At 38.3% G+C, this 22,981-nt stretch overlaps 1 protein-coding gene across 1 annotated transcript in view; it reads right to left on the bottom strand.

Annotated features, from left to right (window-relative positions):
• Positions 1 to 1,824: 1,824 nt before the first annotated feature.
• The window catches only part of LOC145322273 (uncharacterized), a 152,058-nt gene continuing 130,901 nt past the window's right edge, over positions 1,825 to 22,981 (bottom strand). The window contains exons 12-13 of the mRNA XM_080164152.1: positions 13,178 to 13,280; positions 1,825 to 3,571 (exon numbers count right to left, since the gene is read on the bottom strand). Of these exons, the coding sequence (XP_080020278.1) occupies positions 3,490 to 3,571; positions 13,178 to 13,280 (185 nt within the window). The 3' untranslated portion in view covers positions 1,825 to 3,489. The remainder of the gene's footprint in view (positions 3,572 to 13,177; positions 13,281 to 22,981) is intronic.

Genomic DNA, 22,981 nt, shown 5'->3' with positions numbered 1-22,981 from the left:
GGGTTAGGTATTGAATTTTAACTCATTTTATCAAAAGAAAATAAAGAAAACAAAATAACATTAGAAAAATAAAGAATAAAAATTTTACCAAATTTAATTAGGGTAGTGCGGGGTTATTCCGGTCAATTTTTTGCTTCAACTTAAAAAAAAACATACTTCCCAATAACTTTTACCGGTTTTTAAGAGTGCAAATGAAAGATATGGCAATAACGAAGAAGCCTGTCTTGGTCCCGTTAAGATCTCGTAACTAGAAGTCGGTCAAAAATCGGTTTTAAGGGCGGCGGTTGGCCTATACCGGAATAACCCCACCAGTGGGGCTATTTCGGTCAGTTGACTTTGGGGGGGTGGAACACCCCCTTAAAATATTTTTTTTTAACATTTTAAACTATGAGTAGAAAGCTGAGGTCATTAGCTTTCTAACGGTACTAGTCGCATGCAGATCAAAAAATTTTTTGACCACATTTTGCCCATTTTAAAAAAGTCGGTAAAATCGCAAAAAAAAACATCAATTTTTTTCATGCAAACTTTTAAAAAAAATCATACTTTTTATTATATGATTAGGTTTTTTTAAGCTTTATACATAAATTAGAGGCAATTTCTGATTCGCAGGTCTTGGAATTTCTTGAAAAAAGTGATTTTTTCCCAAAAAATTTTTAATTTTAAAAATCCTGCCAGTTTTGACAGCAGTTTTTGATACATTTTTTCTTGTCTCAAATTGGCTAGGATTGACCTACAAGGGTGGTTAAGGTGTCTAAAGATGCAAAATTACATGCCTGACAATTAACTCCAAATGATATGGGGTCTAACTCTAATATTTCAACACATTTTATGCAACAGGAATTTTGAAAATGCAAAATCTTAAATATGTACTCTAAATCTTGGAGATAGAACCCATATCCTGGTGAGTTTTTGTTAGAACATGCAAAGAGCTTTCTATAGACACCTTAAACACCTTTCTAGCTTAATCCTAGCCGATTTGACATAAAAAATCCAAACCGCGCAAAAATCTCGAACACCCTCTTATACGAAAAAGATGCAAGGGTTTCATATGGAATTTTAAATCTTCTAGCAGTCTTTCTAATAGACATACCCCTTCTTACATGAGCCAATGCAGCTGATACATCTTCAGGAAAATATTTAAGGCGTTCCTCTGGGTGATATACTCTTCCCATTACTATAAAAATGTGTCTGAAAAATTTTTTATGTCTTTACAAATTGAAAAGCTTAGGCAACAAAACATGACATAATACAAGCAGTAAAATGACTAGTAATGTACATCACACAACAGGCAAGGCAATGATTAAAGCTTAGGTCATGCATTTAGGTTGTTTATGCTTCCAGATCACCTAAATAAAACATTAGGGTATTATACAGTTATAAATACAGTAATAAAAAAAAGTAAAAAAAAAGTGACCGGAATAGACCCTTTTTTTAAGACGAAAAAAAAATTATGAAAAAATCAAGTTAGAACAACGCCTCCAATTACAAACGATAAATGAATGCCATATCTTTCATTTTACAAAAACCCGGGGGTCAATAGGACTTACCATTTTTTCACAATTTTAGATTGAACATGGCCTATTTTGAAATTTTTTTTTTGCAAATTTTTTGCAACTTTTTGAGGGCAAAAAAATCATAGAAGGAGTGATCTGACAAAAATTTGCTTAAGTAAGAAATGAAAGTATAGGCAATAAATTACAACTTTGCTTTTCTGAAGATCTCTCGCAAACGTTTAGAACACCGTTAAAAAACGGTTTTAAAAAAGTTGGTCGAGTGACCGGAATTAGACCCCCCTACCGCATTAACCCCGCACTACCCTATTCTAAAATTCTAATTATTTTTCTAAAATTTCTTTGATAAAAAAAAGTTTAAAATTCTTTGCATTGGACAAATTTGTACAGTAAACGAGGAATAAAAGGTAAAATTTCGGATTTATATCGCCAGTTTTGATCAACCCATAAAACTAAAATTAAAAGATGTCAACTTTACCCGATCCCCAATACAAAATTTAACCCTAGGGGTAAAAAATATGCTTTTAAAACGTTAAATTAGGAAAGTCTCGAAATATACGAATTATGAAAAAATACATTTTAGATGAAAAAAAGATGGTTGTGGGTAGTCCCCTGGCGATATAAGCGACTACTGGATTAAAATTAATATGACACCATTTTAACAAATATTTCATATTATTACAATACAGTTTTGATAATAATTTTTTAAAATAAAAAACATAATTTCTTATTGGTTAAAGCTGTACTAAGACTAGAATAAATGTCACTGAAGACTAGACAAAGTATTAAATGGTAATATTTTGGATTATTAAAGATCATAGGATAGGAATAAAGATTGATTGTTTGAATAATTTCTATTGAATTCCAATTTGGTTGATTTTGTTCTAGTTAGGCCTAAAGTTTCCCTGTGGGGATAATTCTTGTAGTTTTCATTTGATAAAATAATATCTTTATGAATATCTTTCCCCGACTTCCCGAGAAAATCTTGTGCACCCCCTATGCACAAAGATAAATGGCATTTTTTTTATCAAAGTAACACACTTTTAATATTGTTAAATTTCAATACTTTTATTATATCATAAACGTCTCTAAAGAGTAGTAAGGATAATTATTATAAAGAGTAATAATTTACAGGGAGGGAGGGAACATTAGACTGAAAATAACAATTACACTGGTACCCAAAGATTTATAACCACCGTTATCTTATTCGTCGGCTTATAAACCCTGGGTAATTTATTGAACTTTCATTAGTTAGTTCCAATCTAGAGGTGTCAAAACTTTTCAACCAATAAATAGTTCAAAATATACCGCAAAATTTCTACTTCTAAAGTTTCTTGAAGAAACAATTTTTTTCCTTATCCTATAAAAATTATTCAAACAAAGAATCAAAAATATTGATTAATAAATAAATAAATAACATAAATAGTAAAAAAAAGTAAATAATGTTTAAAAACATAACATAATCAATTTATGGCAATGTAACATGGCCTTTTAATCTCAATATTTTGAATTTGGTCTTCTTTATTTTAGACAACAATTTTCATAAGAATCAAGATAACTTACTTAAACAAATAAATATTAAAGGAACTTTCTATGAACGAGGTCTGATGAGTTTATCACCTTAAACCAAAATATCTAATATTTATTAAATGATGGATCTGATAATCGTTACTTATGAAGGAATAAATAAAGAAAGTATTGTTCTTTAATTCGAGTAGTTAAATGCTTTGTCAAAGTAAAAAATGGCTGTACTATATAATATTCAGTTTCATAGAAAATATTAATTTTGAGTATAGTCTCAAGATTCTTAAATTTTTTTACACGCTAAGGAATTACAAAAAGCTATATTACAATTATTTTATTAAAATATAGATCAGTCAAATTTTTTTTTAAAGTTAAAAATGATTAATAAATTGCTTAAGGTTTCAAAACTTTTCACCCCTTGTTCATAAATTATCCTTTATTAAAAATGTTTTAATTATTCATAATATTGGTAATCATACTGATCTGAAGAATCGTCGCTATAATTTTCTTCTTTCTCATCTGTGTGCTTTTTTAATCTAAAAATACAATAGTTATTTATCACATCGTTTTATAGACAGCTTTTTGCGGATATTAAAATGAGAAATAAAAAAAAAAAAACCCCGAAGGTACAGGATAACAAAACTAATATCTTCTTTTCTATATTTGTGGAAAATTGTCTGTAATACGATACTAAACATCATTTTCAGTATGGCTGAGAACTGTTTCTAATCCAGTGGTTATTAATATATCGGTTTTGAGGCCATACTAGAAAAAGATTAATATATTTTATCTATTCTAAATATACTTAGAAGCAAAGATATTCTCGAAGTCAGTGTGTCCGTTTATCTGCCTATAAATCTTATATAACCTAACACATAATCATCAAATGTTTCATAGAAAAAACTAATTTTGAAATTTTGGATTTATATATTACCTATACCAGTATTTCATCACCTCGTATTACTAGCAGTTTTTCGCAGATAGTAAAATTAAAAATCGTAGGATTAATATCAGTTGAATTTGCCCGGGTGGTCAAAGGCCCGGGCCAACAAAACAGTGATTGATTCATTTTTCTAGGAAAATTAGCATAATGTATATTTGAAATGTAAATAAAGTTTCTTACTTTTAGCTGCCAACAACAAGAATGACACAAATCGAAAGAAAAAGTTGAAACGATTAATATAGCATATAGAAAATAAAAGATAGACACACGAACACTTATAGAGCAGCATCGCTGATGTAAAAAAGGGCCTAAATATAAAAATGTAGATATACACTATACTATAGTAGTAGCAAATTGTATCCATATTTGATAAAGCTTTGCAATTTTCAGTGCAACTTTACAAGGTTATCCATACAGGTTGCGAAATTTAGTCAAAATATAATGACGACCTTTTGGAGGCTCGGCGTAACGCTTCGGGTACAAGTCCTCTTCACGCCACCTTGAACATACTCTGCTTTTGAATAGCAGTGTAACACGCTCAATCGCCCAGGGTAATAATTACGGTAACACCCATTAGACACTTGACTGTTCAGCTTTGAAGTACGGCTTGAAGGAACCACAACCGTAAGATTAAATTTCAGCCGCTGCTGCTCTTAGCCGGTCTATCCTATAGAAAGCCATTCTTACACGCTCCATTCACCTGCTATTATATCTTACGCAGCTGCCAAATTTATTAACCTGTTTATATTTTCTAAGCATGCTATTGTGGTATTCGGCAACCGTGAGCCATGTCTATGGCACCCCTGATCTGGGGTTCGGTGGAGGGTCAATGGCCCTCCCCCGAGTCCTGGGGAAGGGGTCTAGTGACCCCCTCCCTACGCTTAGAATTAATGATTGAATCTGTCATGTTTATTATGGTTAACTGTATTCTTAATTCTCCCCCACCCTTTCCAGGGATGGGGGAATCATTATTGCCCAAACTGACCATTGTATATGTATTATTTATGCTTTTATGTTATGATTATTTATTCCTATCCATGTAATTATTGTTTGTTGTATATAGCTTCAGTATCTCTTAACCCTTCAATAAAGTGACAACTGAAAATAGATGTTGATCATTATCTAGTGAAAGCTAGAGAAGCGTAGCTTCTCTATAGTAAGGCGTCCACGTCTGTCACACTGCCGTAATCTAATTGAACTCCGGTGTCTGCCATTTATCCTCGGCGGATACCACAACTTTGGTGACAGCTGTGTGAGATTACGGCGAACCACAAGTGTAGAGCAGACGCGCATCTGAGGCTAAGGTACTCCCAGCAGTGAATCTGGCAAAACTGACGCAAGCAACCTGAATTACCCACCCTGGACAGCAAAGTTTAACTCTGCATCCGGCAGTTTTGGAAGTGAGACAGCGAAATCTGACGAATAACCGCGAGCAGCGCTGATATCTAACGGAGAATTGAGCGCCAAAAGGGCTGAAACAGGCCTGCGGACCGGCTGAAACAAGCCAAATAAGTGTAAACGGCTGAAAATAGGCCAACTTTACTGCAAGAAATAGCAGGATCCGAACCAGTGGCGCTAGCAGGACGGGACATTCCCTGCCGCCATCAGCCGGATTTGGATCAGCGGCGCTAGCAGGACGGGACATTCCCTGCCGCCGATAGGCTGAAACATGCCACATAGCTGCAAGCTGCGAGCTAACATACGAGTGTAGTGCACCAGAACAGAGAAAAACTACGTCAACCCCGAGTATCCTGAGAAGCTACAACGCAGCCACCCATCTAGAAAACAGATATTATATCACATTTGCAGGGATTACCACCCTAGTGTGATGGCCAAACAATAGATTTATGAGCAAAGCTTGGCAAACAAATTGTTGTGTTGTGATAAATCTAAGAATAGAACAGGCTTGGATTACTGTGTATTGTGATAACAGCTAAAAATAGAACAGAGTTGGTAAACAAATCTGTTATGCAATTGTGATAAGGACAAAAATAGAAGCTAGATGTAATATAATCAAAACAATCTCAAGCCCACAGCACAACAACAATACACCCCTTATTCCAAGGGAAGGGGAGGGGCCCCTCTCCATTGAAGGCAAATACAATCAGGGTGATATAATAGATAAGCCTAAGATTAAGAAGAAAAGGCCCTATTACACCAGCACACAGTTACCCCCCTCCCTCACAGGGGGAACGGACGGAGTTACCCCCGTCCCCTCACGCGCTTCCCCCTTCCTACCCACACTAGACTAAGTCCGTCTGTAGTGTGGAGCTAGCGATCGGATACACAGAGCGCCATTCACGGGTAGCGCAACAGAGTGCGGAAAATATCATAAATCCAACGGACGAAGCGGACCAATGAGAGAGCGAGTTGAGGGGTGAGAGCGCGTTTTCCCCGTGTGCGCGGATTTGACGGCGCGAACGCGCGTTACAAGGACAGGAGATTCCACGCACACACACACACACACACACACACACTCACACCAGAGCGGAGCTACTCCATAGCATTTAACAGAGGTATTTTTAGCAAATAAAGAATTGCAAGTTTCTTTCCTTCTAGCTCTAGTGTGATAAGGGAAAACCCAATCAGTTCCTGACAGCAGTTCAGACCCTCAACATCTATCTACCTCTACCAGCCTACCCTATAACCTCAACACCTAACTAGTGACAAGTACAGCTAAGTTATATCTTTGTAACTAAACGCCCAACCTAGTGATACAAACAGTGTTGGCTGTTAGGCTAGGAAGCCTCAAGTGACAAACCATTCAATTTTAGTACTGTATAACTTTGTGCCCGCCGTTTCACCGTTGACCCAATGGACCAGCATCAAGCCCCAGGAGGTGACCAAGCCCCAGGATGGCTCCAGGATGACCCTCAGCCGGCCCCAGCCGAGTACCGCAAGCTGATGCTGAGCAATCTGCCGGAGTTTAGAGGGCCGCCCAAACAATCCTGGTCGGCACATATCCGCAGACTTGAGATGTCATGGGCGGCTTACCGCGTCCCACCTCATGATTCCCTCAACCGCCGCAACGCCCTACTACTGTCACTGGTAGGGCAAGCGGCGGAAATGGCGTCCCATCTGTTTGGCGAGGCAGGCCAAGCCTTGACCTACGAACAGGTCAAGACCGAGTGTGAGTTGCTATTTCGCCCTGCTTTTGAATCCCAAACGCTTAAACAAGCGTTTAGGGATTACAAGCAACACTCGACAGAACCTATACAAGCGTACATATCAACTAAGTGCGCCTTGTATAGGGACGCCTACAACCATGAGGATCTTGAGTTGTTGGTGGACGAATTAAATCGTGGAATTCGTAACGCCAACGTAAAACGCCTCATGATGAACCATGAAATTACGAGTGTACCTGAGTACACTCGTAAGGCCATGTTCACCGTGACCATGGTTACTAAGCAGCTGAAGGAAGGTGTGTGCTTAGTGGACTCGACCGACGGGCTGACTGGATCTGCCTGCATCCAGTTGCCCCAATATGACGAGTCGGAGCCAATGGAGATTGGCTCCTTGGCTCCGGGTCTCCACCAGATGGGGAAGGTCGCTCCAGATGACAAGGTTCCAGGCCGCTGCTACCGCTGCCAGGGGAGAGGCCACCGAGCTCGAGACTGCCCAACGCCTGTGGAAGTTAGCCTAGAGGAGAGACGCACCCAGCCACGCCGTGACCGTTCTGCCAAGTGTGAGCGTTGCCACTATGACGGCCACACGGCGGCCGATTGTAGAGCCGACTGGGCCCAGGTAGCCAGGCGCACCGCCGACAAGGGTGCCCCTCCAGGGAAGCCCAGCAGAGTGGCCCATATGGAAGGGAGCGCGCCCCCAGCACCACCACAGCAAGCAGCCGCCCCCAGAGCTGCGGACCGAGCCGATGGGATGCCGCAGTTTGGGACTGTCCCAGCTAGGATCAACATACTGGGCGGCGCGGCTGAACCCAACCGAGTTGGCCTAGGCTTCAGTCTTAACCATCTGGGGCCAGAGCTGATACAGCCCAACAACATAGCCGAGCCAGAGGTGCTGAGGCCCCAGCCTTTCAGCCTCAACATGATGGAACCTGCCCGACTGAGCCTACCCAGCAAGAGTGGAGGGGCGCTGCCCAGCGTCCCTGAGACGGTGTATGGGGAGGCCCTGGCAGCCGCTGAACGAGAGAGGCAGGAGGTGCTAGCCAGCACCTCTGCATCGATGTATGGGACGCCACCCGGCGTCGCCACCTGGGATGATGGGGGGGTGCTATCCAGCGCCTCCCACCTGGTGCCTGGGGCGACAACCGTCGCCGCCACCGAGATACCTGGATCCTGGAACGAGCCAGCCTCCAACCTGATGTCTGGGGCGACAACCGTCGCCGCCACCGAGAGACCTGAGTCCTGGAACGAGCCAGCGGTCCCAGAGGAAGGGGTGACACCCGTCACCCCCAGTCAGCCAGCGCCACCAGCCTGCAGGGAGAGTCCAGCTACATGCCATCCAGAGCCCCCTGCCAGCCAAGGGAACCCAGCTGCTCAACATCAGGATAAGTTGAATTTGTTAAATGTGTTGTATCCAAAATATTGTAAACACCCAGCCTTGCCTGTGCCCCCTGCACCTGAGGCTGGGGAGATTGAAATTTGGGAAAATAAGGACTTGCCTGTGCCACATGCACCTGAGTTCCTAGGGCAGGGGAGGGCAGTGAGTAAGGGCGAGCCTGTGCCACATGCACTTCAGCCCCATGCCGCTGGGCATGCCTTGGACAAGGGAAGGGAGCACTTAGGGCTAGGGGAGCCGACACCCAGGCAAGTGCCAGTCGCTTGCCAGTCTGTCATTGGGGAGGGTATCGGGGTGCCTCGGCCGCATACAGATAACGCTCAATGGAAATTTGTATCTAGCCAGGAGCAGCCCAACCGTGTCCAGCCCCAAGAAGTAGCCGTGACCAGAGCTGAAGATCCCCAGCCGCGTGTACGAGGAAGATGGTTACCTGGAAGCCTCTCCCATTGGTGGATGGTCCTGTGGGGCCTCCTGCTGGCAGCCGTGTGGCCTACAACCAGCTACGTCCTGGTGGGGTGGGACTGTGCCAACCCCACCCATGTCACGTCTTACAATAAAGAAAAGATGTGTGCCACGGAGCCCCTACACCAGGAGGTGCCCCTGGGCCATGAAGTACACGTCCTGCAGCAAGTCAAGGTGAGGGAAACCACTGGGTTCAGCTGTCAGCTCACCGTGTCCCAGTGGACATTCAGGTGTGGGGTATGGGGTCACCTCAAGGTGACCTCGGTCCCCACCCTCATGAGGCCAACCAAGATAGACCCAGAAGCGTGCCGAGACCTGGCCAGGAACCGAGTGTACACGTTGCCAGGCAAGACCCAGCCACTGACGTTCCAGCTGAACCACCCCCTGTTCTTCACCATCGACATGGTGGGCGCCCTCGTCAACAGCCCCGAGGGGGTGGGTTGCGAGGGGGAGGACGTCCACTTTGAGGGCCAGCTCTACCGCAACGAATTAGTGCTCCAGGAGCGGCGGCTGCTGGTCAAGGAGGAGACCTATGTGGTGGAGGATGGACGGGTGGAGTCCCAGTCTGACCACCTGACCCTAGAGTGTCCCCATTCTGAGCTGTCCTGCATCACTGGGGAAGCAACCTACGTGTGGGACCACCTGGGAAGAGATTGCCCCTTGAGGCTGATCCGCAGCCTCCAGCCCAGCCTGGTGATGGATGCATATCTGGTTGACCATCAGGCCCAGTTTTTCATCAACATGACCAACCCCACCTCGATTGTGAACTGCGACTTCGAGGCCCATGCCACCAACCATCCAGCGTTGTTCGTGGCAGCTGACCCAGCCGCGGCTGCGCTGCCCAGAGTGTCGGCCAGGGATGTTGACGTTCCCCTTCAAGCACAGATCCATGCAGGTTATATTGGGTTTACCCTGGAAACGCGCATGAAAAGCACTGCAGCAGAAGAAGTAGCGGCCAACTGCTGGAAGCTCCAGCAACTAGATCCGGCCCACCCGGTGCGTGTCCAGGGGAGCACGTTCTCGGTACTGAGGGGAGACATCCTGCTGCAGCTGACCTGCCAAAGGCACAAGTACGTTGTCCGCGAACACAAGGAGTGTTGGGACAAAGTGCCAGTAGAGCCCACAGGTTTTGTAGACGCTGTGACACGGGTATACAGTGAGCACGCCACCAAGATTCCCTGCTCCTCCACCTACCCCCTGACTGTGCACGCGGAGGAAGGCTGGATAGAGTTAACCCCTGCTCCCAAGAAGAGGCCACCCCCGCTGGATACGCCTAAGCAGTTGTTGACAGAACCCTTAGATGACTTCAGTTCAGGTGGTTTGTATTCGCAGGCTGAGTTGAACGACTGGCAACAACTGCTGGCGTTCCCAGCATACAAGAGTGCCATGCTGACCGGCCTATCCTATGGCTCCTGCGTTCAGCAAGGCAGCTGTTCGGCCACAGGAGACCATGGGATAGTGTCCTACAACATTGACCGACTGGCGGAGGAAGGAGAGGCAGCCCTGGATGTCTGGGCAGGATTTAGACAAGCCATCCACGAGTGGGGAGATGGCGCAGCCATACTGTGCTTGCTGTTGTTGATCCTCAAACTGCTGGGGGACCTAACCATCATTTCTCTGGCAGCAGCACAGGGAGGAGTCCGGGCAGCCCTGAATGCGATATCACAAGTGTTCCTGTACCATCCAGCTTTATATAGGAAAGCGCTGGCTAGAGCCAGGCTCAACCATGCCAAGTCCCGGGACTTTTCAGTGGACTGGGATGCCATTCCCATCGGCAGGGAAGCAGCCGAGGAAATGGTGTCTATGAAATCAACTGACAGCGGGCATGACCGCCCAGGTAGGCCAGGACCGCCCTCTGGCAGACCCCGCGGCCCCTCAGGAGGACAGGCCGCTGCTCAGACAATCAACCTGGCAGCCAGTGCCCCAGCCGCTGCCAACAACAACCAGCAGGCCCCACTGCTGACCGTTCCAGCAACAACTGTGCCACCAGCAAACCTGATACCTGCCGGCGCTGACCAACGTATCCAACCCAAGTCAGCCTCTGCCTTCTATCCCACATTGGGAGCCCATCAACCCTAAGAAGATACTCACCACTAGGATTCCATTGAATCATTATCGTTTGTATATATTTTAGCCCTAAGGAGCGGGCCGAAGGCCTCAACCACTGTCGGAAGTCTGGTAGGGAAACCACCTCCCAGCCTTCCGAGGGGAGAGTTGTGGTATTCGGCAACCGTGAGCCATGTCTATGGCACCCCTGATCTGGGGTTCGGTGGAGGGTCAATGGCCCTCCCCCGAGTCCTGGGGAAGGGGTCTAGTGACCCCCTCCCTACGCTTAGAATTAATGATTGAATCTGTCATGTTTATTATGGTTAACTGTATTCTTAATTCTCCCCCACCCTTTCCAGGGATGGGGGAATCATTATTGCCCAAACTGACCATTGTATATGTATTATTTATGCTTTTATGTTATGATTATTTATTCCTATCCATGTAATTATTGTTTGTTGTATATAGCTTCAGTATCTCTTAACCCTTCAATAAAGTGACAACTGAAAATAGATGTTGATCATTATCTAGTGAAAGCTAGAGAAGCGTAGCTTCTCTATAGTAAGGTGTCCACGTCTGTCACACTGCCGTAATCTAATTGAACTCCGGTGTCTGCCATTTATCCTCGGCGGATACCACACTATTTCCTACATAAAGCGTTTAAAATGCAGTAAGCCTTTTTGCATATCATAGAAGAAGGTAATTTTGGAGAGAATAGGTTTATTCTAACAGTTTAAAAAATACTTATTAGTCGCTAATTCTTAAATCAAAGTTGCTTGATAAAGTATAATCCTAATCTATAAACAAATTAGCAACTATTAAATTTTCAGTGTTACACTTTTAAAGCAAGCCTGACATTGAAGCAGTTGGTATCTTTCTCTTGTCTCTAGTACGACGAAGTGTGGTCCAATCTCACCTCACAGCAAGCAAAGACGCTTAAAATTACCCTAATGCCACGAGTTTTAATTTGATGAAGTCTAAGATGCCATTTCTCGCGGTCGTAAGCTGTCATGCGTCATGTTGGAAGGGTGAAGCAAATTTCAGATCCTAGTTTTCGCTATTTGATTTACTCTTTTTCTCTATAACAAGGATGACAACATCCATAAAAGCGAAGCTCTGAAACGGTAGGACAAACGGACATTAACACTTGTGTAATGTCAGAACTGAATAATCAGAATGCGAATGTATAAGAGTCAAAGCAAAATTGTAAGTAAATTTGTTGAAAAACTGCTTGATACAGGATAATGATTATGGACATACTTACATTTTTAGGACTTGATTAGAGAGTTGCTTCGCTTATAATATTGTACTTTGTTGTCCCAGGAATCAGTATACCAAAAATCAGACCAATCAAATAATTAGGTCACATACAAATTTGTTGTTAAAAATGTAAAAAAAAAATCAACATGTTTAAAATGGAAGTACGGACATTCTGGTAATGATTATAGAGTTGCTTTTTAACTCGTACCTAACTATTACAGGAATAACCATGCAAAATTTGAAATCGATAGGACAATTCTAACATGCCTAAATTAACGAAAAAAACTATTTGAAAAAGTAAAAAAATCAACATGTTTAAAATGGACGTACGGACATTTTGGTAATGATTATAGAGTTGCTACGTTTTCTAAATCGTACCTAACTACTAAAGGAATCACCATGCAAAATTTGAAATCGATAGGACAATTCTAACATGTCTAAATTAACGAAAAAAGCTATCCGTTACGGACGGACGGACCGACCCTAATTATAGAAAAGCTTCGCTTTTAAAAAAGAGGTGCTTGTACGATTATGTAATTCGCTATAATATAAAGATTTTTCACAAATCGCGAGATCTGAAATTTGCGTCACCCCACTAACATGACGCATGACCGCGTACGACCGCGAGATATCACATTTTCTGGGACTCAATCTATAATTTCTTTTAATGTTTACTTTCTTCCATCAATATTAGGAATATACATAATATAATTATAGATGGTCCATCTGACCCCAAAATTCGTCAAACTTAAATATGCCCTTTCTTACGAATATCTGAACACAATTTCAACCAATGCCATCCAGTGTTATCCTATTGGCTGTTTTAGAGATTTTGTCCCTAGAATATCTTTATTTTATTAGGATAGATTATGGTGAATGGTTCTACCTTTACCTTTCAATCTAATTTGTTTACCTTCTAGAGTGTAGGGCCATAGTTCTAAGAGTGTGCTCAAGGATTTTGGGATATTTTGGTTTCCATGTAGTTGGTGGTATATACTTGGATGAACCTTTCAATCCTAAACAAACAAAAAATAATTTAAAAACAAAAAATCTTAGCAAAAGTAAAGTTTGAGGTTATTTTTTTTTCAAAAATAAATCAAATGACCGTCAGATCATTACGGATAGACTGACTGATCAAGTAAATTTTACTGAATACTCATTGGTATAGGAAATATTCTTAAATTTTTCAGTCGTCTATCTTCTTTATTAAAAATAATATATCATTATCAAAAATCCCTATGTGCCCCTAGCATCTAGGGTCATATTTTCGAAGGGAAGAAAAATAGCCTAAAACCATCCTATAATAAGCATGACTGTAAAGGAATACTTGAACCAGGGATCTTAAGTGATTAGATAATGGATGATACATTGATTTAGATCTCCAATGATGATTGATCTAAGTTAAACCTTCTGCAGATTACAATGAATGAGTGTGCGGTGCGTGTCTATAAAACTTTGGGTGCCAGTATAACCTTCAGTTCAAATTCTCCTTCCTATGACTATTTTTATCTACCTTTCTAAATGATTTATTAGAAAAGTATACCCTCTCATTGATTTTATCACAATAATCCTAATAAGAAACGTACTTTGTAATGATTGTATGAAACAAATCTAACCCCTATACTACTTATTTATTCCGTTATGCTTCTAACAGTTGTTGTTAACATTAAATCAGGAGATAATGGGATGGGACTTTCATAAAATATGTACCAAACAGTTTGTAGTAGATTAGATACTATATAATTTACTTTGTCAGTCCGCCACGGCATGTGGGAAATGTGCTTTTTAAGATTGATTGCATATTTTTACTGATACCCTATATAATCTAGTCAGATATGATCCTGAAGACATTTATATTCATTTTTCCTTTTTTATGATCACTAAACATCTGATATATAACTTACAATGTCCGTTTTTCCATCCATAATTTTTTTTATCCTTTTATTGCTCAAATTTCTCCAGTTCTTGCGTGAGTAATGACACAATAAACATACAACTATTATATTTATATTTTTTTTGTTATGATTGTGTGTTTAAGAGGATATCGAACCAAGAGGCCTTACTCCATCCAAACATAACCTAATTTTTAGGATGGTCTATCCATACATTTATGAAATAAACTACTTGAAGACAAAATGATTGAGAGTTTGTGTTATACTTTATAAATGGTGTTATCCCGACCTTTGACACCATACGATACTGCATATAAACAGATACAAATTAGCACAACATCTAAGTTTCTAGAATTTTATATAAATTGAGCCTTGGTTAACTTGCATCTGCTAGTTGTCCTGGAGGCAATGGCGTCCAAGCTTTTTCTGTGTTTTTTTTTTTTGGGGGGGGGTAAATATTCAAAATTTTGATGGGGTAATCTTTATATCTTATAGGCAAGGACGTCCAAGCTTTTTCAAATTCAAAGTTCAAAATTTTGGGGGTGCCTACCGTACCCCCAAAATCACCCCCCATTGGATGTCCTTGCTAAGAGGTAATGGATTTGAGTCTGGATCAAAACCCTGTCAGAAGAAAAAGCAATAAAAAATATTTCTTATGCTGCTATTTTAGACTAAATAATAAAATGAATAATCCGGGCAATTTAAATATGTCCTTTTGTCCTAAAAGTTCATATCAATGTTTTTTTTCCGTCTAACGTTTAAAGTACCAGCTCAATCAAAACTAAATTGTCTTTTAGGTAAAAATTAATCTCAAAAACAGTTTACTTATCATTTTACAGTTTAGCGCATTTTTCAAATATGCATTTTTTTAACTTAAGAACCTAAATGTTGTAGTTGAAATACCAATAATAATGAGAGAACACTTTATCATCGACCCCTCCTCTAACCTAAATACAGTTCACACGATTACAAATAAGGGCATTCTTATAAAATATATAAACATAACTTTTTATTTTTAGCAAATATTTTTAGTTTCTTTTTTATTGTGAATTTTTTCATGTAAAGAAAACTTTATTAAAACTATTTTAGTTAATTTCCAAGATTGAGCCTAATATTGGTAAGTTAAATTCTGTCTATTGTAACTGTTAAATATTGATGGGAGGAAAGGAATGTAGATTATTTTATCATTTACTGTTTCATACTCTCGTTATCAATAAGAAAAACAAGTCTTTTATTTCAGCAATAATTCAACTTTTTAACTAGCAGAAGAGTTGCAGGATAACTAAATATAATTTACAGCAATGAATAAACATAAAATTCTGGCAAAAAGATTGTTAAGGATAAAAAGGGGTCAATAAAAGTGTTATTATTTTTCATACATAGGTTTTGTACTCTTATACTTTGTTATCAAATATTAAAATGTTTATATCACGATTTCATTGTTTATGTACGGATTTTATAATGGTCAGTAAGTTTATAATTAAAACTTTTCTACATTTATTGCATGTATGTTGTATGGGTAACTGTGATATAAAATATATGCATTTTAATATAATCATTCCTTTTTGATTATTATCCTATAAACGTGTTTTATACAGTTAAAATTCTGTTTGCTATAAAAAAAACATACTTTTTTATTGCGATGACGAAAATACATCTAATGAACTTTTGCTTGATGTGCATTGTGCATATAATAGTACCCCGTTTTTGGTATCACGATTCCTAGGGCGATTAGTAATATTCTTATAAGCGTGGGATCTCTGTTATTACATTCTAATATGTAATCAAAATATTAATTTTACAACATATTAGCCTCATATTTTCTTTAGACTTTTTAACATGTCCCAAAAAGTAGACAGAAAAATCACCGACCAAATTAAGGCCAACCTCCCTGCAAATGAGTTACATTAAAATATTTGGTTGGCTTTCATTTCCACATCAATACCAACGTAACAAACAGATATTACCGCCAAATTGGAAAAAAATGTATAAGATTTTAATTTTATTAAGAAATTATTCGAACAAATTGAAAAAAATCATTCAATGACAAAATCCAATACTGTTCATGATAATCTTATGGATACTCCGTGTAAAAAGCGTTTCATTCTTAATCTCTAAATTATTAGATCTGTTAAGATTTCCATTATGAAAAATCAATATCTATGATTAGAATGTCTATCTTTTTGTTTTTATGTAATCAGATTCTTCTACTAATTATTGAAATATTAAATCTACTTATTATGTGTGTGGAAGTGATGTCACAGCAAATATTTAACATTTATTTACTGTGAGCCGAAAAACTCGTGTATACGGTAGAATTCAGGGGTGTAAAGGGATAAGACATTAGGTGATAAAATTGGTGTACCCTCTAACAAAATTACTCCTCTGTAGATTAGAAATAGTGGTAGAATAATTTAAACACTGATTTTTTAGCTTGTACAAGCTAATCAAAATTTAATAATTGTCCATAAAGGTTTAAACCGACGAATAAGTTAACCTGTTTATTAAAGTTTGGGTACTAGACACCATTATAATACACAAGTTACTTTGGGTACTTACTTGTTGGTTGGTTTAAACTAGCAGTGGCCAAACTTTTCATTCAATAATTTACATTTATTAAAGGGTAAATGAAAGCTTTATCATTCTTGGAGATGTACATTGTACATCAATTTCTCGTCCATTGTCTATTCCTTTAAGATCCTTGGAGTCTATTAGTGTAATGATGTATTTTGCTGTGAATACAAATGGTTTAAATTAAAGCAAAATGTTGGCGGGTGTAAATTAAAATAATTTGACCTAAGACCCGTTAGATCCTTATGAATATATATTAATGGAACAGTTAGTATTTGCAGCGTAAATAAAGCCGCAGATGGCCATAACACGAGCTAGATCTTTATAAAAATACTAGTTTCTACGCCCCTAGTCTTTTAGGGGGGTGGGGTCAGGAAAAAAGTAAAAAATCGCCCTAGAAATTTAAAAGCACTACTCTTTGGGACCATAAAAAATTCAATGATTTAGACCAAAAAACCTTACTACTGATATAGGATATTAAAGGAACTATAAACTTAAAAGTTATCATTTAAATTTACAGAAAGTCATATTATTTCAATTCTTGTACTTTTTGGATCACCAGCAATACTTTGGTAATCAAACTGCTTGACAAATTACATTTAAGTTACTGTAATTTTTTCTTGATTCATTACAAAGTTACATATAGCTCAAGTTGCAATGATATTTGCCCATTTAATTTTTACAAATACATAAAATAATAAAAAAAGACCAAGTAATTATTCGTTATGAGATATTGTAAAATGAGTACCCTTAGAACTAAACTTGTATATCAAATATAATCTTTCCATCACTCTATAAATGTTATAAATATAGACTTATACTTTCTTGCAGCGTTGCGGATCCGTTTGATTTTGGTGCGGCTCCCCGGAGCCGTCTGTGATGATGGCGGCTCCGGCTCCAGCTCCGGCTCCGACCGAAAATCAAGAAAAACTCGACATATTTTTTCCCCCACGTCTATTTTTGACTTTTGAAGGTTTTAAAAATTAAATTTTTGATAAAAATGGACTTGAAAAACTTAAAAAGGGCATTTGCACATGACACATGACAAAGCAGAGTTACCAAATTAAAATTTATAATAAATCTTTTTATTTATCTAGTCCGGAGCCGGAGCTGTTTTTTAACGAAAATTACGGCTCCAGCAAAATATGGCGGCTCCCAGCTCCGGCTCCGCAACACTGCTTTCTTAAAACCATTTATAATTTAATATCTATTCAAAAAAGGATCAAAACTTCCTTTTTACCTTACAAAAATGTAATAGCATATAAATATTATAAAGATAGCCAAATAATGCATATATTACACCATACCAAACTACCATAGACAGTAGGGAAGGTGATAGAATATAAGTTTTCTAAGGAGGTTGTTTTCATCATCTTCAAAAATCTTACTTACGCCTTCTTGAAATAAGAATCTTATTCAAAAGAGAAACCCTTTTATCCCTAAATACAACTTTTCCCTTTAATATAAGATACCAAAGGGAGATTTAACCAAACATGAATTAATATAAAGAGTATTTGAATAAAAGTGATACTTTAAAAAATATACTTACATCCTACACCGTCACCGATAATTTGGCATTTATAAATTGGGACTGAGTGATTTGAAAAAAAGAACAGTAAACAATCCTCACAAAAGTAGATAGGAGTTCACTCATTTGCCACACCCATAGATGCATTTATAAAGGGAAGATGTTAGGTTGGGGTAAAAGTTGAGGTGGGGTAAGGTAAGGGTCTAGCATCTTAAATGTTTTTACAGAGAAGGGGGCGGGGTGGTGAAAAGTGCACCCATATCCGTTACTCTGTCAATAGGTTACCATAAAAAGGTAACAGGGTCTTTAACACACGATGCTTTGCCAAAATTCTGCTATAGACTACTTTATTTAACAATATGCTATTAGCAAATTTGAGATTTGCCAGGGATGTCTATGTATGATTAAATAAAGAATCTGTAGACTGTTTTACAGAAGTGAAAAATTATCCCACTTTAAACTTATTTTATTAAGAATCTTTTAAAAATTCTTTAACCTCTTTAGTGAAAGACTAAATATTTGTATAATGGTAAGAGGATGTCTCTGTGTAAGTACCGAGAAATTGAACAAAATATCACAACTGACCCTCCCTCCCTAGAGTGCTCCAAGAGCGACTAAAATAGTAAAACAAATCATTTTATGATAAGCAATGAGCAAAATCTATTCAAAAAAAAAACTGAAGAAAAACTTAACCTTTTCCTTCTATCAATAAGAAGAGTAAGTATAGTCTCTTTTGTGACAACGTCTCTTCAGGGCCGTTTCATCGTAATTTAACAGTAGCTTTTCTCCTATATCTAGCCCATGCGGTGTGCTCTAACCCTGCTGGGCCAATTGCCTAATCATGTGGGGTAATCACCTAACTTACCTTAACCTAACCTAAAATAGCCTATTAGAAGCTACGGTAAAAATACGACGAAACGCCCCTTAAGAGGCGTTGTCCGAAATGGATAATACCCAAAAGAGTTTATATCTATGTTTTCAAACAACCAACAACTTTTAGATTATACGACCTTTGTGTGAGAAAAATTGTATGGTTATGTTGTGTGTGTTTATGAGCAAAGGTATATTAATTACCTTAAAAGTTAGTCTCACGTGCCAGACAGAGCAAGTTTAAGTGGCCATGTTATCATTTATGATAATACAAATGACGTCCAATCGGTGACAAAGGCACTCAAAACACTCTGAAACCCACATTATTTACAAATAATGTAAATTTAGGATATTTTTATCATAAATTGTCCTACCCCCCCCCCTTCCCCCCTTCCAACAAAAAATTTAATTATTCCTCCATCGATTTTTAACCATCCGAAAATAAAAAGCTTTGACGTCCTTGTCTAATGCCATGTTGGTTTTTGGAAAAATAATAGTTTTCTTCAGATGAAATATCACTCTAATTTATTTAACACTTTTTGAATATGTAGATTGTAGATATCGTGCAATTGAAATATTTTTCAAATGTGTATGTAGAATGTATATTTTACTTTTAAGCCTACATGGTGTAAAATTCAAATAGAAGGGACCAACAGTTTTGATTTTCAATTAAAAAAAACACTTAATCAAGTTAATTTTCTTCAAGGATCACAACATCCACTGAAGAAACAATTCAATTAAATAAGAAAATATATAAAGTATGTAGATGTTTTTTTGTGAATGTGAATTTTCAGGCATTTACATTCAACAGCGGCCTTGGTATTCCCTTCTACCCAATAGCGAAATTGACAACCAAAGTAATTTATATTGAGTAGATGCACATTGGTCATTTCAGTTAGCACAAGAAATTCAGGATATCTAGCTTTAATGGGAGCCTAGAAACTAAAATGATCTTTTGAGGTAACATTGCAGATTTTTATGATTTTTTCGTGAAACACTTGGCTGCCACTGCCCTCCCCCTGACCAAATATGCAAGTGAAACACTTGGCTGCCACTACCCTCCCCCTGACCAAATATGCAAGTGAAACACTTGGCTGCAACTTCCCTCCCCCTGAACAAATATGCAAGTGAAACACTTGGCTGCATCTTCCCTCCCCCTGACCAAATATGCAAGTGAAACACTTGGCTGCAACTTCCCTCCCCCTGACCAAATATGCAAGTGAAACACTTGGCTGCAACTTCCCTCCCCCTGACCAAATATGCAAGTGAGCACTTGGCTGCAACTTCCCTCCACCTGACCAAATATGCAAGTGAAACACTTGGCTGCAACTGCCCTCTCCCTGACCAAATATGCAAGTGAAACACTTGGCTGCAACTGCCCTCCCCCTGACCAAATATGCAAGTGAAAAGATGAATTTAAAATTTCTAATTCGCACTCTATGAAACTTGTAAGCTAAGATTTGTAGATAGGACAATGAAAGTTAATCTCATCCTTTCTCTTAACATCTACACATTTAGTGATATGTTATCTATAAACACTGGGGAGAAGATTGGTATTTAGGTTAATTTATTTACTGTTTTTCAGCTAAAAGTACAGAAAATTCAAGAGGAGATCTTTCTCTGGATAATAGAACTGATTATGAATAATGGCAGCGAAGCTTTTATATCAATAGGTGAAACTAAGTTCTGTAATTTACAGAGAAATGTTAAAAGAAAAGAAGTAAAGAGTGACATAAAGTAAACTGAAAGAATATGACAGTTAATAATGAAGAAAATATACGGATAAAATACTTGTGGGATGCATACCACAGCTTTATAAAATATTTTTTTTATTTTCATAAATGATGTCAAAAAGAGTAATTGTTATAAATTATGTATTCCCATTAATAATTAATATTAAATAGGAGCAAATCTCAAGACATAATTGTAATGTCCTCTAAATGGATAAGACAATGGATGATAAATTGATGAACACCCCCAATTATGACAAACACTAGACACTGCTATATTGTAATACCCAAATAAGATTCAATAATATCCCAAAAATTAGTAAACGTCTTATTCAACTTTGGGGACAAGTATTTACTAAAGCCTAATGTCCCATCCCTTCTGGTGCTACAGCAGAAAACAATAAAAGATGCTACAATGAATTCTAAAGATAGTATGTAGCAAGAATGCAAGTTAAACTTGAATAGTAAAAAAGATTTCTAAAAATATTATTTTAAATGTTTAACACAAAGATTAATGACTGTTTTACCTATAAATATGACGTGATTGTTATGTAAATGTATCACTAGGAACAAATAGTCACACTGTGCTAAAATACTATATAAGGTGAAGATAAAATTAGCAAATTTTGCCAGGTTAAGGGGCTTGGATTGATAAACTATCCTCCATAAAAATATTTAAAAAGTTAGTATCAAAAAGTTTAATCTATTTTTGGGTTAAGCACTGGAGCAAAGTTGTTCAATATCCTTTACCTTTGACAAAAAAGTTTTTTCTTTCAAAAAGAAGTTAAATTTCTAACAAGAAGTTAAAAGTTGAACTTTGTACACCCAAGTATTAGGTGCTTTTCAAAACTATTTCTTGACCACCGTAACCCCAGAGTAAAAGGTTCGGCTCAATACCAGCTGAGTATCCACGTGGATATTCAGCTACTATTGGGGTCATTTTTGGATACTCAGCTACCATTGGGAAAATGTGTGGATATTCAACTACCATTGGGGGAAAACAAAGTTATAAAACAATTATTTTGGATTTTGTAACAAAAGTTTTGATATAAAATGTTATAGAATTATATTAGTAGCGCAGCATTTATATAAATAAAAATAAATATATCAGGTAATGTCAATAAATATTTTTTTCCCTTAGTAACTAAATATCAAAGAAGTGTTTTCTTTAAATAATTTATTTAAAATAATGAACAAAAGTGAGTTGCAATTACTGTAAGTCATACAGACGAACGGACATACCCTAATAGAATAGCAGCTGCGCCTATAATAAACTATTTGGGATGAGCGTATTATACAATAAGTGTGACATGATTAAATAAAGGCGGGGAGGGGGGGTTGGAATTTCACGGAATGTTTTAATCCGGAAACATTAAATCTTTTTAAAAGTTAAGCTCCTCTATACTTAAAGTTAAAGTTGGTATGTTGGTCTGTCTGGAATGGTTTGCTTTTTTGTTAATTTATACATGTTAGAATTGTCCTTTCGATTTAATACAAAAGGTACGATTTAGGAAGCGTCACAACTCCATAATAGAAAGTCCTTAGGTCCATCTTAAACATGTTGCTTTTAAACTGTTTTTGCAACAATTTTTTCGTTTAATCCTATTATATAAAGTAGTAAGTGTTTTTGTCTGTCTTGAAGGATCTCGCTAACCGCTGAACCGACATTGTTCTCCTTTACAGTGAAGCTTCTTATAGGTCCTGGGAAGGTTTTAAACTATTTTTGAAGAGGGTGTCTTCACCCCCCCCCTCCCCCCCAAAATTTTTTTTTATTCTTTTGAAACTCAAATTTAATAAGGAATGAAGTCGACTTTTCCCCCTCCTAACCTAAGTGCCCCTAGAGGCTTCTAGGGGGCGTAGCCGCTAGTATAATAAATGAGAGCAAAGTTTTTCTACATTTCTAGGGTATTGTATCAACTATATAAAATTGTGGCTTTAGCGATTTTTCGCCCAAAACACAATGAATTTTTAGCCCTTTAGATTGATCAATTTCAAAAGCGAAGCTTTTCTACAATAAAGGTCTGTGCAACTGTCCGTCCGTACATAATTTTTGTTAGTTTAGGCATTTTAGAATTGTCTTATTGATTTCAAACTTGGCGTTATAATTCCTGTACAGCACATTATAA

Source organism: Acartia tonsa, chromosome 6, assembly GCF_053477335.1.
Source record: "Acartia tonsa isolate MP-2025a chromosome 6, ASM5347733v1, whole genome shotgun sequence".
In the NCBI taxonomy this organism is placed as follows: Eukaryota; Metazoa; Arthropoda; class Copepoda; order Calanoida; family Acartiidae; genus Acartia; species Acartia tonsa.
Note: the sequence above shows the minus strand (reverse complement) of the source record. Positions and strands in the feature narration are given on the sequence as shown.